This window comes from Gymnoscopelus microlampas, assembly GCF_963454915.1.
Source record: "Gymnoscopelus microlampas genome assembly, chromosome: 1".
NCBI lineage: Eukaryota > Metazoa > Chordata > Actinopteri > Myctophiformes > Myctophidae > Gymnoscopelus > Gymnoscopelus microlampas.
Genome location: NC_139962.1, coordinates 25,782,031 through 25,800,901, shown reverse-complemented (window position 1 = coordinate 25,800,901; position 18,871 = coordinate 25,782,031). Strand labels below are relative to the sequence as shown.

The 18,871-nt window shown below is 40.9% G+C and overlaps 1 protein-coding gene across 1 annotated transcript in view; it reads right to left on the bottom strand.

Moving 5' to 3' along the window:
- The window catches only part of mybpc3 (myosin binding protein C3), a gene marked incomplete at its 5' end in the record, with an annotated part of 46,985 nt that overhangs the window by 12,936 nt on the left and 15,178 nt on the right, over positions 1-18,871 (bottom strand). Inside the window, 13 exons of the mRNA XM_084054557.1 lie at positions 3,261-3,449; positions 3,586-3,690; positions 5,422-5,581; positions 8,471-8,610; positions 8,720-8,749; positions 8,858-8,964; positions 9,096-9,261; positions 11,238-11,404; positions 12,518-12,623; positions 14,212-14,336; positions 16,789-16,921; positions 17,134-17,297; positions 18,638-18,691. Coding sequence (XP_083910683.1) covers positions 3,261-3,449; positions 3,586-3,690; positions 5,422-5,581; positions 8,471-8,610; positions 8,720-8,749; positions 8,858-8,964; positions 9,096-9,261; positions 11,238-11,404; positions 12,518-12,623; positions 14,212-14,336; positions 16,789-16,921; positions 17,134-17,297; positions 18,638-18,691 — 1,646 coding nt within the window. The remainder of the gene's footprint in view (positions 1-3,260; positions 3,450-3,585; positions 3,691-5,421; positions 5,582-8,470; positions 8,611-8,719; positions 8,750-8,857; positions 8,965-9,095; positions 9,262-11,237; positions 11,405-12,517; positions 12,624-14,211; positions 14,337-16,788; positions 16,922-17,133; positions 17,298-18,637; positions 18,692-18,871) is intronic.

Here is an 18,871-nt window from a genome sequence, read left to right as displayed (position 1 = left end):
CACACAAGCCACCTCAAAACAGCAAATAATGCCGAAGAAAAGAATACAGAATAAATTCTGCCATGCAAAACCAAATAAATGTAATTAGCCTATACTGTACTTAATTTTCAAGTTTTCACGTACATTCTATTTGCATATCCAGCCACAATCCTAAATAAATAAATGAATAAATGAATGAATGAATGAATGAATGAATGAATGAATGAATAATATAAGCCTACTGAGAACAGGTGCTGGCTCTGGTTCAGGCTCAGGTGCAGGAGCAGGCTCCGTGAGGGCCGCCTCCGATGGGGGTGCAGCTCCATCCTCTGTTGGGGGTGCATCCTCCGCTGCAGGGGTCCCCTCCACTGGGGGGGTACCCTCTGCTGGCGGCGCTTCACTCGATGGGGTTCCCTCTTCCGCTGTCGGGGCTGCCTCCCCCGGGGCTGCTGCCGGCTCGCCACTGGCCTCTGGGGATGTTTCCTCTGCAGGAGGTGGTGGTGGCGGTGGTGTCTCCTTGGGTTCCCCTTCTGCCTCTGCTGGAGCGTCCACTGGTGCCTCCCCTGCTGCTGGCGTCTTCTCAGCTGTCTTTGGTAGCTGAGGCTTTGTCATTGTCCTTGCTTCGTTAAAACGTGCGGCAATCCAACTGCAGCTCCGACCTTATGCTCGTATGTCTTCTCCTGTCCACGCGTCTTGTTCTATTGTTCTGCCCTTTCTCTTTCTCTCTCTTCCCCCCTCCCTCTCTGTTGTCTTTGCTGTAGCTATAAAAGCAGTTTCATCGTAAAGCAGCTTCTACAGTAGCAGAAAGTCCCCTTTGTTTTAAGCAGCTGATCCGAGGGAAGCTACACTCGTAGCGTGCCATTATATATAGAGAGGCATGCCATGGATAGTTTCCTAATCTGCTGACTTACAAAAGATGGGCTGTGCGGATACAATGGTGTTCACATGCATTGTACATCCCAGGGAGGGTTGAGAAGGTAAGGGAAAAAGAACAAAGCCACAAGGCAGATGTTTTTATCCCATAGACAGCTGTCTTATTTTAGCCACCTGGTTGTGTCCAAGTGTAATTCTGGCATGTCACAAGCACTAAATGTCAGGATGGGTATGTGTCGCTGAGTAGTTGCAGGTCCTCAGAGAAGTGGCAGAGCATACAGTACTTTCCTTGCCTAATACTATAATGGGTGTCAAGTATTTTCCATAGAGTTCCATATACTATGGTAGATTCCAGGCCATAGAAATTGCAAAAACCTACAAACACCAGTGCACCCTTCATATACATGCAACACAGTGAATCATTGTCTTTTTTCTAGTATATAAAAGTATTAGCACTATGTTTAATCCTTTTATAACAATATAATGTAATATTATTTTACACACTGCTAAATCCCATGTGTTACTTTAACTTTGCAGTGGTGGACAAATACTCAACCCCAGTACTTGAGTCAAAGTATAAGTAGATACTCCTGGCCAAATATTACTCAACTACAAGTGAAAGCTGCTCTGTCAAATTCATACTTGAGTTAAAGTAACAGAGTACTTGCTTTAAAAATACTTAAATATTCAAAAGTACATGCTTTTAGGAATATTGGCAGGAAGTCATGAGTCAGAGACATACATCAAACACAAACACACAGCCAGTCCCAAAAGAGATTGTCCTCACAGAGACATACGTCAAAACACAAACACACATGCCGGCGCCAAAAGATATTGTCCTCAAATATGACACCCTAAAAATAATGACTGTAGTGACCTATATCTCTGTGGCAGTAAGATGATCCATAAAATGATGCCAACACACCTGACCCTGTCTGACCCAGAGTAATGTCTAATTTATACGCCTTCGCATGGCGATGTTGCTTGCTGACAAGATCAGTAGAGAGAGAGCTAAAGCTTATTTTCAGTTTAGGCCCAATGTCTACCTCATTAAGCACCCCCTGCCACCAACAAGCCAGTCAAAGCCATCTTTGAGCGTGATCACTTCATTAGACACTCCCACAACACATTGTCCTCAAAGCACACCATATTATATCAACACACATACATACAACACCCAAACATATCAATAATAATAATAATAATAATATTAATAACAATAATGTATTCTCCACTACGTAGGTAATTTCTGTCACATACATTTGCACATATATGAGCCTATATTTGCCTTCTGCATTTACCCATACTAACTATTAGGAGTAATGGGCGGTATTAATACAGCACCCAGGGAGCAGTTAAGGGTTAGAGTCTTTCTCAGGGACACATAGCCTGGCCAGACCAGTTGGTGAACCGGAGACGTGATTTTTACCCAGCTAAAAATCTCGAAAATATATTTTTTCAGCTACAGTATATGGCCGCCACACATTTAACCTTTCATAGCAAAATGTCTATTGTACTAGAGTCTTGTAAAATAATCATGGAAGGGACAAACTAGCATAAGCTAATTCTTATAACAAATAACATTGTCCCATTAGCTTATCTTATGTTTAAGTCTCAATTTAAGCTGCTTTCAACCATTTCAATTCATTGAATTGGGAAGGACCAACAAGGGGGGCTAAGATTCGATGCCACCCTGATAGCTTATTTTCAGCTGTTTGAAGTTCAGTTTTAACCCTCTTCAGGGTGCTACTGTACCATGTAGCAGAGGCATAGTGAAACAGAAGCTGTAAAAGTATTTAACCCATTTTGGCAGCAAAGTGTCTCCTACTCAACTACGGTAGGAGGGCACCCCTAATGACCAATGGAGGAGTAGAGCACCGAAGTCTGCCGTCACTGCCGCTAGAGGGCGCTATCCCCCTGGGTCGGGGCGTTATTCGATGTTGAAATCCCCATAGAGGAATCTTAGATCACATCATACAAGAACTGTGTTCCAAAAAATAAACAAATCCTCCGGGCGTTTCTGTCAGGGGGGTGGCTCTGCATCGTTTATTCATTCATGTTTGATACAGCCTGTTATTGGAGAAAATTGAATTAATTCAGCTTAAAAACTACTCTTCCGGGTCTGAAATCACTGTCCCTACAACAGCCGCGTTCATGGGAAATGTAGTCGTTGGGTCGTTTGACTTGTTTCTAGCATTTATTGTGTTACTAAGTTACTAAGTGCTAAGATTCCCCTATGGGGATTTCAACACAAAAAAACCTGCCCCGACCCAGGGGATAGCGCCCTCTAGCGGCAGTGAACACTGAACAACACTGTAAATGGGAAGAAAACACAGGTGGCAGTGATTGATTACAGCAACTGTAGTTGCAGTGAGCGGGGCCAGTGAAACCCATGGGAGGAGACTCACCAATTGGAACAAATGGTTGTGAAGCAGGGCTGGGACGAGACATGCCGATGGCGTTGACAGCGTAGACTCGCATCTCGTAGGGCATTCCCTCAATCATCTTCTTGGCTTCATAAGTTGTGTCAGCATAAGGGTCAAAGTTAAGTCTCATCCACCTATAGCTCCTCTTCTTCTTCCTCTCCAGCACATAGCCTGAAAATTAAAAGATATTATACTGTATATGTTCTTTGGACTCTGGAAGATTTTCTTTAGATTTTTTTCATTACGTTCTTCTCACCAAGTTATTACTACTTCAAAAGCTGCCTGGGGCATTATTAATTGTTCCTACCAGTGACTGGCTGTCCACCATCATTCTGAGGGGGGTCCCACTGGACAACACAAGAGTCCTCTCCAACACTGAGGATCCTGGGAGCCTTCGGAGGATCTGGGACATCTGGGGGAGACAAGGTTAATAGTGTCAAGCTTGACACAACTAGGCTATAATATAGTATTATAGTCACTGAATAGTATTCAGTGACTATGTATGCAAACTGTTGTGTGCGTGTGTGTGTGTGTGTGTGTGTGTGTGTGTGTGTGTGTGTGTGTGTGTGTGTGTGTGTGTGTGTGTGTGCGTGCGTGCGTGCGTGCGTGCGTGCGTGCGTGCGTGCGTGCGTGCGTGCGTGCGTGCGTGCGTGCGTGCGTGCGCGCGCGTGTGTACGTGTGAGTGTGTGCTAAATTGAAGTGTTGAGATTGCCTTAAAGGGACACTTTCACAATGTTCAAAAAGAACTCTGTGTGTGGATAATGTTCCATCAGGAGCCATACCACTGAACAGTCTCAGTTTTATGAGACAATGAGCAGCGTCTCTGGAATCCTGCTGAAGTTGTGTGATGTCACTGGAGTGACATCTTCCTTATTGTTGGCTGATATCCTCTGTGGCCGTGGCATCGTCCTTGTTCACCACCAGTGGTGTAGTGCTATTTTCAGACGTGGGGGAGTGCTCCTCAGCCCCATGTAAATGCACACTAAACTGATATCTTGAATTGTGTGAAGCCCACTGAATTGCCTTGTTTTTGAAATGTGCCATACAAATAACTTGCCTTGCCACAAAAATGAATTAACACAACAAACATTTTAACAAAAAAGCTTTGTATTTTATGTTTTTATGTATGTTTAATCATTTTTGATGAGAGGGGCTCAATTTTAAAACCGGGGAAGCATCTGTTTTATTTTAGATATTTGCGTTGGCTATTCAAAAACAGCAGATATACGTGCAGTGCTGCGAGTTTGCATATATGCTATTTTTGAACATTTTTGAAAAATCTTTAAAGTGTGAGAACTACTGCATAGAACTAGAAGGCATTTGTAGAATTTGCCTCAGGTCTTAATGTGTTAAAAAAAACTTTGTAGAAAGCATACCAAAACAATGTATTTTCTGACAATCTGTCTGACTGTGTCTTTTCACTGGACAGAGTAAACATACACATGCAGTCATTCATATTTACTATATCTGATGACAGTAATGTGTTGTAAAACTGGTAGGCTACTATGAAAGCATACCATGAGCTCAAGTTCAAATCTGACAGCTTCGTAGGCTACCCAGTTGGTTGGGATGGCTGGGAGTGATTTGTTTTATTTATTTCTATTTTTCATAACCATAACAACATAACTGGGAGTTAGTTTTATAATCTGCCTGAGATTCTACACCAGTATTGCATTTATTATAGTTATTCCCTGCAGAGAAAACGTAAGAATCCCTGCCGGGATACAATAATGTTCAGTTCTATGACCTGCAGAGGGCAATGATGACCCTCTGTAGACAAATGCAGAGTATTACATTTTACTTCTTCAAATAAGAAACTGAATTCATTGACACGCCCCCCGACACACACACACACACACACACACACACACACGCACGCGTGCGTGCGCGCGCGCACACACACACACACACACACACACACACACACACACACACACACACACACACACACACACACACACACACACAAACACTACCCGTTCAGCATGTTTATGGCAAAACATGTGAATGAAAGTGCAGGCCTATGCATAGAGCTACTGTATATAAGAACCAATCTCCATTTAATTAATAAAATAAATAAATGATAACAATATATATAATTGATTTTAGCTGTGAGTGCAAAAAATGTGACTGCCCATCTTACCGACAACTTTCACATTGATATCGGCAGTATCTTCTCCAGCAGCATTGCGAACAATTACACGGTAGGTGCCCTCATCTTGCTTGTCAGCGCCCTCTATGGTGAAGACACAGCGGCCGTGGGCGCTCTCCACGTGCACCCTCCCATCTGCTTCTGAAATCACCTAGTCCACCAGGACAGAAGGGAGACATCCAGAGTACCAGTATAGTATCACTATTAAGGAGTACATCAACAGATTATCCATGCATGAATATTCTTTCATCCTAGACATGAACTGTACGTACATTGTACGTGTACATTTCTCGCCTATGTAACTAAAATAGCATCAAGCTTTTACACCAATACCTGTTGTTCACATTATGCCACTCTCCTTACACAGAAGATGAACATGCTCTCCAAACAAACTCCCCGGGAATCGTTGAACTAATCATGCTTCTCAACACGTTTAATTGAAAGTGGAACGCAAAATATGGCATATTAGTGTAAAAATGTACTCTTAAGCGTAAACATGCAGATGCAGCACAAGTGGGAAGTTTAGGGTATTTTATGCTTAACCTCAAAAGGGGAAAGACAGGGGACATAATGTTAGACAGTGTAGCCGGATTCAAACTCAAGTCCTTTTTCCATAAACTGGCATAAGTGTTTCTGTTGATGTGTCTTTTTCATTTATTTCACTTTGGTTTCAATTACATGATTTAAAATGGCTGAGAGTAAATACTCTCTAAATTCCCCCTGCTTTTCAGTGTTGTAGCACTGCCATTCAAGGATAAATCCCTGGTATATAGGCTACATTTAAAACAGTTTATTTCTACGGTTCTCTTTTATTTAGTGCTTGCTTTCATGTTTACATTTTTACACTGGCAAGGTGGTCATCAAAAAGTACCTTTCCTTTCTTTCAAAAAGTGAGCCTGTGCGACTGTTTTACTGTAGGCCTATTCTGTTCCCCGGTTTTAAGCTTTTAGAGATGCATCAATAATTCACTGCATAATCAAAAATGTTACTTTAGTTACTTAATTTATTACAACCTGATTATAGTGAAGGTGTTAGAGCCATTACAACCCAACACTATACTTACTGTCCAGCTCTGAGCCTCCTCTGAGATGTGCCTATCTGAAGCAAGATTCATAACATGCTCTTACCTGACTGACAATGGATGCATGTCGAGTCATTCCACATGCAGCGTTTACCTTGCAGTACTGAGTGACATTTTAATGATGGATGAGATGACATGAGGACAGAGTCAAACTGAAAACATTGACGATGTGCAGTGATAGCCATCATAGAAGTTGCCAATAATACTTACAATAATGCAGCTGCTGTTTCTATATTCATAAAGTTGTAACAACCAACCAGCAACACATTTCTCTTAATCAACTATATAACTTACAGCAGGGGTAGGCACGGGGGCCAACATTGGCACAGGGGAGGATAATAACTGTCACACTGTTATAAGTGTGAGATAGAAGATGTTTCTTTTAAAATAAAATATTTAATAAAATGTCAATTAAGTCAATTAAATTAAGGCCACTCTAATTACATCCTGATGTGAATGAGTATTTCAAAAGAAGAAGAAATATCATAAAGGTTGTTACGTATAGACAATCACAATCTGTTGGAAATATGTTATTTTGATGTGGTGTCATAATTAAACCTAATGTTGATATGGCTCACTGACTATCAAGAACATAAAAGCATGGCACTTCATGTCAAAAAGGTTGCCGACACCTGCCTTACAGTACACCTTCCAGATCTTTTGTTTGATACTTCTATGATGGCTACAACTATATCGTTGCAGGCTACTGGTGACATGCAACATTCTGCCTCCCCTGATAAAAGATGAAGGATAATGAATGAAGATAAATAAACACATGGACAGATGGTTGTAGAAGGATTGTGTGAATGACTTTGTGAGAGAAAAGGGGGTACAGACAGAGTGAGATGGAGGCAGAAGACTGAATCAATGCAAAGATAATATAATCAATCCAAAGATAATGGAATCAGTGCATTCAGGCATCCAGATGCTACAGAGAGGCAGTGTGGAAGATGTAGATGTACATGTGACATGCACAAGCAGGCCATGTTGTTTTGCTCAGGTCTACACTCACTTCCCCATCCTTCAGGTTCCAAGAAAAGGCTGTCTGTCCTTTCGCCACTCCCTACATGTGAGCAGAGCAAATCAGTAAAAGAAGAAAGCCGGGCGGTTATGTGTCCTCCTCTCCTCCTTCCCTATTGCAGGGGACACTTTGGTGCCTCCCCGGGACCCAAAGGTACAAAAATACATTTTGAATTAATCACTTAAGCCCCATTTAATAGTAGAAATAGTTGATCTGCAAGCTCACAACACGTTGTGATCTGTTGCTGCAAAATGTTATTTTTTTTTAATTTATGAAATTGTTTAGGAAAAAGACTTCTTAAAGATCTGATTTTTTGTTTAGTTTTTTTGGAATCTTTTTTTACTCGAATTTTATTCGAGGAAAAAAATTGCAGGAAAGAATAAAGGATTTGTATTTGCGACCCATAAAAATGGGGTCAGGAGGACCCATTTTTGGGTCACAGAGCCATTTGGGCACTGTTTGGGAAACAGTGCCCTAATGTACCTCCTCAGTGCTCTAGACTAGCAGCCATGAGATCTGTATGATGTTAGTGGCATCCTACCTGTTCCGATGGGTGAGAACAAGTCAATGGACCTTCTCACCATTGCCACAAAAAGCCAATGTTATCAGCAGGGGAAAATGATAGCATTAGTTATGCATCAGTGACCACACACAGCTCTGTATGTCACCAGTTAATTTCAGCATTGTAACTATTAAAATAGAATAGTTTTAGTAGACCTGGTTGTGTTCTACTCTGCTTGAATGAATGTTTCCCAATACCTGTACATAGCATGACATTTCAAAAGACAACTTTTTTTGTTTGTTTGCTTGTGAAAGAGAATGTGCTTACTCACAATGCCACACGATTCTAGCTAGACAGATGTTAGAGTAATGATAATGGGCCTGTGGTTATATATGAATAAACACTTGCCTTCGTGCCTTGTTTTGTTTTCTTTTACCTTTTCTCCTTTGGTCCAAACCACAGTTGGGGCAGGGTCTCCAGTGATAGGGACATCCAAACGTAGTTTGTTGCCAGCGACCACAAAAATGGTGGAGTCAGGAGTCTGTCCCGTGCAGTCAATGTGGATCTTAGGAGGATCTTTGACCACGAGACAAATTGTTGAAATTAATATAGAATACACATATACATTGCACTAGTCCTTGTACAAGATACAACAATATAAGACATGGAAGTTAGAGTTGTATACCTTGGCGAGGCACAAAGTCAATCTTCACCTCTTAAAAAAGAAAAGAAAGATACTGATGGTGAGAACTTCATCCAGTCAAAATGGCCATGTGATCTGAATGATGTATTAATTTGTGCAGTATAAAAGAATCAGCATTACCCATGAAACTAAGTTTGGCAGAGAGATTGAAAGCATAGCCCTCTGGTATAAAGGTATAGTCCGCCTCATCCTCTGGTTTGACGTCATCAATGGTCAATTTATGGTTCCTGAGGTCCCAAATATTTTGAAAATGTTAGTCAGTTGTGTCACTGGCTGTGTTCAACTCGTGAAAACATGAATCAGCCAAATGGAGGTTAAAAAAAACACCCAAAAAACACATGCACCATGTCATACACACCTGCCAATGTGAGTGATATGGGTCCTGGCGTCAGGCTGCACTTCCACTCCATTCTTGTACCATTTACCCTTGCAGTTCTCATCAGAAACCTCACATTTGAACACAGCCTCATCCTTTGCCTTCACTGTGAGGTCAGCAATGCTCTGGTAGATTTCAAGTTCCTTCTCTGGAAAACAACGTTTCAGAGTATAAGATGGTGAAAATGATGGTTTCAATATACTATACTATACTGCATAATGAGGGCTTGTGCATACTGCACAGCAAGTGGTATCTGAAGACAAAACAAAATACACTTTTGTATGGAGATAATATTGCTATGTCAGAGCAGGAGGGGTTCATTATCTTCACTACATCATTTGCTGTATTGTATCTTAGCAACAGATATGAGGGAAGCAGTTAACTGTATGAGGAAGCCAGAGGATATCAACACTATTATCTGTAAGCCAATAGGGTCTATTAATGCATGGGAAAGAAATAGATATCTAGAAAGGTAAGGTAAGTAAGTAACCTCCTCTTACAGTTACAAAACTCCTGTCTATGGTACCGTGTGTAGAGTCAATTCATGACTCTGTTGTGTGACCCATGAACAAATTGTGTTCATGTAACACTGTATTTTTTTTAAAATTACTATTATTATCATTGTATGTCTTATGTGTTTGTGGTATGCATGTAAGCACCTAATAATTTCCTCCGTGAGGACAAATGAACTACAGTATCTAAAGGTAACTAACTACCGTACCACACTCCTAACAAAGGTTACAGGAGCTTGATGTTAGCTGGCACCCATGGAGGACAAATGAGCTGAGAATGGCACTATAATGGGAGTTTGACTGTAGATGAGGTGTTGATCTCCGCTGCAGTATTGACAGCTGGTAATTCTTGGCAGCCGCTGCGTCTGATTAAGAGTCCAGATAAACTTAACTGGACTGAGAGCAGGGATAGGATCAGGTTTAAAATTCTGAACTATACACAACAAGCCCTGGGAAATACACACATACACAAACACACACCACACAAATATATACTGTATATGCATGCATGCATGCATATACTGTATATAGCCACAGTGAAGTGACTGTTTCTAAATGAAAATATGAAATATCAATGCACGAAGCTGCCCACAATTTGCACGGTCGATTTTGTGACAGTATAGCCTACTTTAACTCTATAAGCTAATGATCCTAAGATGACATGGTTACTTGGTAGTCACAATGAAGGTGAAAGTAGATAGTTTCTTAGACATTTATATATTTTCCTACGTCCATGTAGAGATGAGTTTGAACCGTTCCCATCCAACATCCCTAAACAATCACCTGTGGATTGGAATTGAAGTGTTTCTAAACATAATGACATGATCCATTTAACACCTGTTGAGGATTTGAATGACACAGTGTTTCATTTTATCTATCAATGATAATAAAAAGAAAAAAACATTTTACAATTATCTACAAAACAAGGTTATAACAATCTGATCTCCAGGCTGATGGAAACTCTACTATCTATCAATAAAGAATACCTATGTTCAGTTTGATCTAAAACAAATGTTAAAGTATCAGATCTGAAGGTTTGCATTCTCATGCATGAATGATTGCAAAAAGCTTTCCCCTTACTGTCGTGTGGCTCCACTTCAGATTAAGGACAAATATTCAAAATGACCATCAGTATACTGTAATGCACTATATCATGTACAGTATTCCACAATTTACCAGCTCATTAACATAAGTACAAGCAACGCTAAACCACCAGCCCTACAACACAAAACTTGGGACAGAAGGGGAGAGGGAGACCACAAGAACAGGGTCATTTGTCCAGACCAGTGCCCTTGAGATAAAATATGGGCCTTGTCTGCTAACTTTAGATGGCATTTGGACTTGCAGCAGCCTTGGCAGAATGGTGTGGGTCAATGTACGAGCCAGCTTATTCCAAGGTTAGGCAGCAAAGAAGCATGCCAGAAGGGACACGGCCATGTGACTATTGATATGTGGATGTGTGTTTACAATAGAACGTTTAGCTTCTTCTCTGTGTACACAATTGTGTTTCATGCCCAGTCCTAAACCACCTGACTGTGTTCTTTGGATACACATGATGTGCTTTTGAGGTGGTTGGATAACAATATGTTGTTTCCTTGCCAACACTACTTACCATGCACCATGACTTCGGCCATCGATTCACCCCCACTGGTTATGACCTTGTAGTTTCCGCAGTCTTCCTTTGAGACCTCATTAATGATCAATATATGTTTGTTACCATCTTTCTTGAAGCGGTACTTGAGGGCCTCATCTCTTGTCAGCTCCACACCATCCTTTTCCCTGCACAGGAGTTCATAACGTGAGCATCAGAATTCTAAACTGACCGATTAGCTACTGATGTTGATTACTCATATATATATATATATATATATATATATATATATATATATATATATATATATATATCTGTCACTTAAGATGCAGGGATGATGCAGGGATGAAATGGTTCAAGGACGCTGTGTGATCTTTCCTGTCAGTGCTCTTAAAGGAATACATCATTTATTGTATTAAGTGCATACAAAATACACAAGCCAGTTGTCCATCTTGTCTGTATTGTACTGCAGAGACTTGACCCACTCCTTTGACATATTTTGATGAATTAGTAATGCAAACAACAGACTATGCAGAAAAGTAAAGTATAGGCCTACAGGGGGAAAAAGTAAAGAAAAGTACACCGATGCAATGACAGGGGGCGGTGAAGACATCCAGATATGGAGTATTCCTTTTTCTTTTCTTCTCCCAATTTAGTTTTTTTTTCCAATTCCTAATTCCTCCGTAGTAGTCCCTGTCACTGCTGACCCCTACTTGTTGGTCTTGGGGAGAGTGTAGACATTATGTGCCTCCTCCGTTACACATGAGGTCGCCAGCCACTGATTTTCTTTTTACAGTGAGGAGTTTCACCAGGTGGATATTATGCATGTGGACGATATCCCTCCCAATCAATCACTAGTGCAGTGACAGAGATCTCTCTCCCCTATCAGCTTCCTACTCAAAAACATGCTGTGTTCTTTGGAGCACCCAGCCAAGCCGGATGCACCATGGAGGATTCAAACCCTGCAGTCTCCTGTGGGGTAGGAACTTTACGGATGTCCAGGAGTATTGAATAAATGGCAGAATTTTAACTGTATGTCATTCTACAGTGATTGAGGTTTACTTTTGAAGCAGGCGGCCAACCCAGAGCCAAGTTCTACTCTAGGATTTCCCTCACAACATCATTAAGTGCTTGCTCAAGGGGGAATTGTTGGGTCTTTGTAGAGAATGGTCTTTGTAGATTGTCTTGAGACAACTTGTGATTTGGCACTATATAAATAAAGTTTATAAATAAAGTTGACTAATGATTTACTAATAGCAAGAACTTGATTTGTTACAGTATTTGCAAGTTGAATGTCTCACCACTTGACAGTGGCTCCTTCATCTGACACCTCACACTCCAACTCCACTCGCTCTCCCTTCATGGCCTGCTGATCCTCTAGATTCTTCAGGATCTGCACAGGTGGTTCTAGAGAAAACATAGGCCTACAGCATTAAGAAAGGAACACAGTAGAAAGAAGAAGTCATCTTCTCTTCCCATTTTATACTTCAGTGTATGTCTGACATTGTCTCACACACACACACACGCGCACACGCACGCGCACGCACACACACACACACACACACACACACACACACACACACACACACACACACACACACACACACACACACACACACACACACACACACACACACACACACACTGTCAAGTCAAGACTCAGAAAGGGAGCTTTGACTTAGTGCTGAGAGCCTAGTGCCAATCCTCTTCCTACTGGCCCATGTCAAAACTACTGCCCTGCTCTACACTACATTTCCCAAAATGCACCAGCAAAATGGCCGCTCATTACCTGATCAGAAGCACCTGAAAAGGAATGGAGGTGCTCAGTCATAATACAAACACACTTCAGAGAGGAGAGAAGGAACTCCAAGTTCTACCAAAGAAGTTCAGTCCAAAGACGCCAATGGTCGGTGAACTGGTTTTATTTACTTTGTTTTGCAATACTGCTTATGTGTTTGAAAATGTGTCTTATAATGTGTTCATGTTTAACTGGTTAAGTTTAAATTAAGGAACACATTGCAGCATTGTTGAAGGAACAATGCTGCAATATCCACTTTTTGTGTTTGGAAAGAAAGGTATGAAATACAAAAGGATAATGCAAAGTTAAAAAGGTTAAAATTCTGTTTATGATTTAAAACTACTAAAATGTAGAAAATTCATGAAATTACCATGTTATGGTTTATTTGAGTTAAGACTACTAAAATGTGGAATTCATGAATTTGCCATGTTTAAAAAATGCTTAAAATGCTAAGTGAAAAATAGCCGATCTACAAGCTTGTGGGTCTGCTATTTTTCCTAAAATGTCTTTATTCCATTTAAAGGACTTAAAATGGTTTATTCATTTAAAATGTTTAATTCATTTAAAATGTTTAATTCATTTAAAATGTTTAATTAAAATTGTTTACTTTAATAACTTGTTTAAGACATTGGTTAAAGACACTTTATGTTTGGTCTAAGCTTTAATTGTTTTAAGACATTTGATTTGTTTAATTGTTTTAAGACATTTGTTTTAAAACATTTATTGTTTTAAAACATTTATTATTTGAAACCCCTAAGTTGTTTAATAAATATCCTAATTTGTTAAACGGCAAGTTGTTAAACCTTGTTTTCTCTCTGTCTTTTAAGGTTTACAACCTGACTATGATTGACCAATCAACGAAAAGAAACCAACCAAAATGAAATATAAGAGTTGGAAAAATAAAGAAGTTGATTGAGTTTAAGACTGAGTTGTGTCCTTGTCTTGGGTTCGGAGCTGAACTGTGAAAGAACTCTCACACACACACGCACACACACACACACACACACACACACACAGCGAGTTGAAGCCGCAGTTCTCGAGATATGCGACGAGGGACACACAGACACGTGGACATGCACGCATGTATGCAGAGATTGTGTATTTATAGTTCGATGAATGTGTGTAGTAGACAATGCGTGCCTACAATGATCTGCCCAAAATAGGGACGCAAGGGTTGAAAGTGATTTGAACACATACCCATGACTAAGAGCTCAGTGGTGCTCTTTTCCTCTCCAATCACACAGGCATAGCAGGCATCATCCGCCAGGGAGCAGTGGTTAATGGTGAGGTAGCGCATGTTGCCATCACTCTCAAAAATATACCTGGCAAATGGAAAGGAAACTTGCAGAATGAAGTACAAAAATCACAATTCTCTGAGAGGTTGAAAAAGGTTGTTTTCAGACATGCAGGATTTAGCCCAGGCGTTTCGGGCCATATTTTGATGGAATCGTGCACTTTACGATAAAAGCATGAAATTTGGCACACAGTTAGAGCATGCCATAAGGAACATTTTTGGCTATAGGGCCATCGCAGATTTTTCCTGTGGTAACCATGGCAGCCATTTTCCAAAATGGCCACCACCTGCTGTTATTTTACCAATAACTCAGGTTCTAGACCACCTAGGATCTTGATTCTGGTGACTAATCCTACATTTTCAAGGATGAGGAATACAGTGGTACTATTTAGATTTGTCCTGTGGTAACCATGGCAGCCATTTTCCAAAATGGCCGCCACCTGCTGTCATTTTACCAATAACTCACGTGCTAGACCACCTAGGATCTTGATTATGGTGACTAATCCTACATTTTCAAGGATGAGGAATACAGCGGTACTATTTACAACATGCTACTACCTAACTACATATATCTGGCATTCAGTTAATTAAATAATAGTAAACCCATCAAAATATATAATGGTGTAGTACAGTACATGTTTTCAAACTGACACATGAGAGTCAAGAATGTTTCTTTTATTAGTAGTAGTATTGCATAATTATTTTCAATGGACTATAAGACACAACAAAGGCAGAGTACTCATGAGTCATAGCCTAATGGCATATAGACCAATTATTTGTTTACCAACATTGAGACTGGACGCACAGGTGATTGTTTCACGCAATCAATTCTCAACCTGTTGTTTTGGGGTGCGCTGGTTTCAGCACACCCCAACCCCCTCTTGTGTGTTGGCTAGTGAGGCGCGTCCTAGCGAGACCTGATAGAATGGGTTTCATTGCGCGCATACTGGTTCCGCGCAGACTGGTTCTTATCAGTGTGACGTCGTCTGTTAAGGGGTCTATTCAATAAAGCCAGATAATCTACACAATGTTAGTTGCACAGTCCACCACAGTAGCAAAGGGCAGTACACTGAAGTGCTGCCTTAACACATCTGCATTGTCCACTGCATCCCTTTTTGCAACCACAGCGGAGGAGTTCTCGACAGGCCAGGCTCGCTTCTGTGTGGTCCAGTGCACTTCCCATCCTCCTGTCAAAATTAGAATCAGCTTTATTGTCAGATCACGGGTTTACAAGTGTAAAGAAGTGGATTAAATTATTTGTATTCACCTGTCTCCTTCCTCTTCCACCCCCATTCACCTGGGGATGGGAGTTCAGGGGCTGCAACCATCACCTGTCCCCAGCAGTGGCCAGCTTGGTAGGCTGCCCTCTTTGTATGTTGAATCAGTGCAGCTCGTGTTGGGGGGAGTCCATCAATTGTTCTACCCTTCTGGGTGAATAGCTGCTTCCGTGGCTGATTCACTGATGCCTGGCCGCTTGTGCGGTCATAGAGCAATACCACAAATCGCTCCAGAGGCTCCATCCAGTCATCTATTTTGTCTGGGGTAGCAGCTAAGGAACTTTTCCCAGTTCCAAAAGCAACCCACAGCTCAGTCAAGTGGAGGTGTTGGGCTGACGTTATTGCCAGGACCAGCACATCCGTGTCTACTGTGCGTATTGTCACCTTGCTATACCCTTCCTTCATAGCATCTTCTAGGTGTAATATGACGCGAGTATCAGCCTCCTCATGTACTGTAGTTAGTTAGGTAGTTACTAGCATGTTGTGAATAGTACCACTGTATTCCTCATCCTTGAAAATGTAGGATTAGTCACCAGAATCTAGATCCTAGGTCGTCTAGCACCTGAGTTATTGGTAAAATGACAGCAGGTGGTGGCCATTTTGAAAAATGGCTGCCATAGTTACCACAGGACAATTCTAAATAGTACCAGTGTATTCCTCACACTTGAAAATGTAGGATTAGTCACCAGAATCAAGATCCTAGGTGGTCTAGCACCTGAGTTATTGGTAAAATAACAGCAGATGGAGGCCATTTTGGAAAATGGCTGCCATGGTTACCACAGGACAAATCTGCGATGGCCCTATAGCCAAAAATGTTCCTTATGGCATGCTCTAACTGTGTGCCAAATTTCATGCTTTTATCGTAAAGTGCACGATTCCATCAAAATATGGCCCGAAACGCCTGGACTAATTGGGGAAATTGGAATGAAGAGGAAGAGATGGTTGTTTCGAACTGAGCTTAAACCACGTTGTTCTTGTTACTTCTCACTAGGACACTTACTTGCTAGTAATGTAATGAAATGACAGGTGAGTCCATCCACATTGCAGGTGTGGGTATAGGTGAGGATGGAGGATAGAAGAGAGGAGAGTATAGCAAAGAGTGGGAAAGAAGTGAAAAGATACCATTAGCATAAGTCCTAAATAGTCTGTATTCATAATGGATGGAGATGAAGTGCGAAGAAGCCCCCTCTCCCCAATCCCAACCTCCCAGTTGGCTTAATCTCCACTCCATTCTTCGTCCATTTTACGTCAGCATTCGGATCGGCCACCTCGACGGCGAGTTTGATTTGATGCCCCTTCTGCACTTGGTAAGCAGGATCCATCTTCTTGCCGAAAGCTATGTCGTGGACAGAATGTACAATATTCAACAGTTCAAGTCAGATAACACAAACAGGAGCCCCCACCCCGGCAGGAGGGGAGAACAGAACCCACAGGGGAAGCAGAGCCTACAGATTGGGCTTGGGTGGTGATGGCACAATAGTACCTAATCATCATTATTATTATTGCCCAAGCAGGTAAAGCTTGGCCCAAGAGAAATACAGCCCCAACCTGCGCTTTTCTTTGACTCTTCCTTCATCTTTTTCAGTCTCTTGAGCATTCCTCGTAGGTCTGTGATGCCATACTGGAAGGCAATCTTCTCATATTGTGAAGCTGGGGCCTTGGTGAGAATCGTCCACACATCCACACCCGGTTCGGTGCTCACTTCAGATTTTCTGCAGATAAAGCAGCCCAGAGGCATACATCAGTTACAATGTAGCAGAGAACATCATTATGCAATTAATGTTCCTATTTAATGAAATAGCTGCCATGCCAACAAAATAGTTTTGCGTTCCACTCAAGGAAGTGCACATGATAAACAAAGATTTTTTTTGAGCATGTCAACTAGACAGCATAACAATGTCAGCAGTTTCTTACCGAGTAAAACTGCTGCTCATTCAGAAGCAGAACCCAAGCGGCAAGCAATGAAGCATGGTAAAACAAACCAGACGGATTAACACATAGAAAACTCTAAACATCACAAAACCACATTTTTGGGATGTTTGGCTGCACAGCAAAAGTCAGCAGCAGAAACCTGGATATGTTAAATGTAATATTTTATGGTTAAAAAGGCAATCTTGGCACAAACAATAGGCCCACAGGTCTAAAATGTGAGACAAGCATTAACCATGTTAATTTTATTTTATTGTGGGATTGGATATCTTAGCAGATATTTTCAGGGTAGGCTACATACTATTGATTTTATATGAGATTGTGACTTTGCATTGCATGCAGTTTAAATATTGTGAATGAGAATGACAAGTGCCATAGAAAACATTTACATGAAGATATGAGAGAAAAACTACTATATGTATGTTGCATACAACTGCAAACTAGTGCAGTTGGATATCAGGTTTTATACATTATTTAACAAATGAAAAGTGTTAACAAGAGATTGTGACTAAATGATAATTACATTGGATCTACTAGAACACAAATAATGTTTCCCAATTCCTTTAAAAAAAGAACATATGTTTGGACATACCATTGTTGTGCCTCACAGCGACAATTTGCCCACTGTTAAGCAAATTTCAGGAGTTGTGATAAGTTCCTTAAACCTAAGGTTTTGATTTGGTCTATAACAGGATGCACATTTAGTTGGGATTTGTGCTGTTAGTAGCTGTGAGTAGTGTTCCAAAACCTCAAATTGGGAAAGGGTGTTTTGTGGCTGAATTTGCAGATGCAAATCAAAGACATATTTGTCTACGCTACAAAGCAATAATTGATTCCCCACTGGCAGTGAAGGCAGGGGAAATGTGTTTGCATGCTCTAAAACATATGGTTACTCTGGTTTAGTACAACAAAACAATCAATCCAATCTGTCAGTGCAAACCAAAGTTGCTTACTCTCTGAAGAAGAATTAGGAGAGAAAGGAGAGACACATTTTAATGAATAAGAGTACAACAACATTTTAGACGTTATTATTTTTGTTGTATCATTTAGGAAAGTATTTCTGTTATGTCATCAAAACTAAAAGCTAGCTGAATGCTTTGTAGGCTATTTTCTAGCTACTCACCTCTTCTTTAACAAGGCACTGAAGTCCAGTTCCCCTCCGTCAGCATCTATGCTACTGTAGAAACATCAGCCACCAACATCACAATATCAGCATATCAGTGTTACAGACATAGGCTTTAAGGGTCCTTTTGGACCCCTGGTGGGTCCCCGGACCAGACATTGAGAAACAGTGACATACAGTACAGGTAAACAGAACTATGCATTCTTAATTCTGTTTACCAGTGTTCATTCAAGT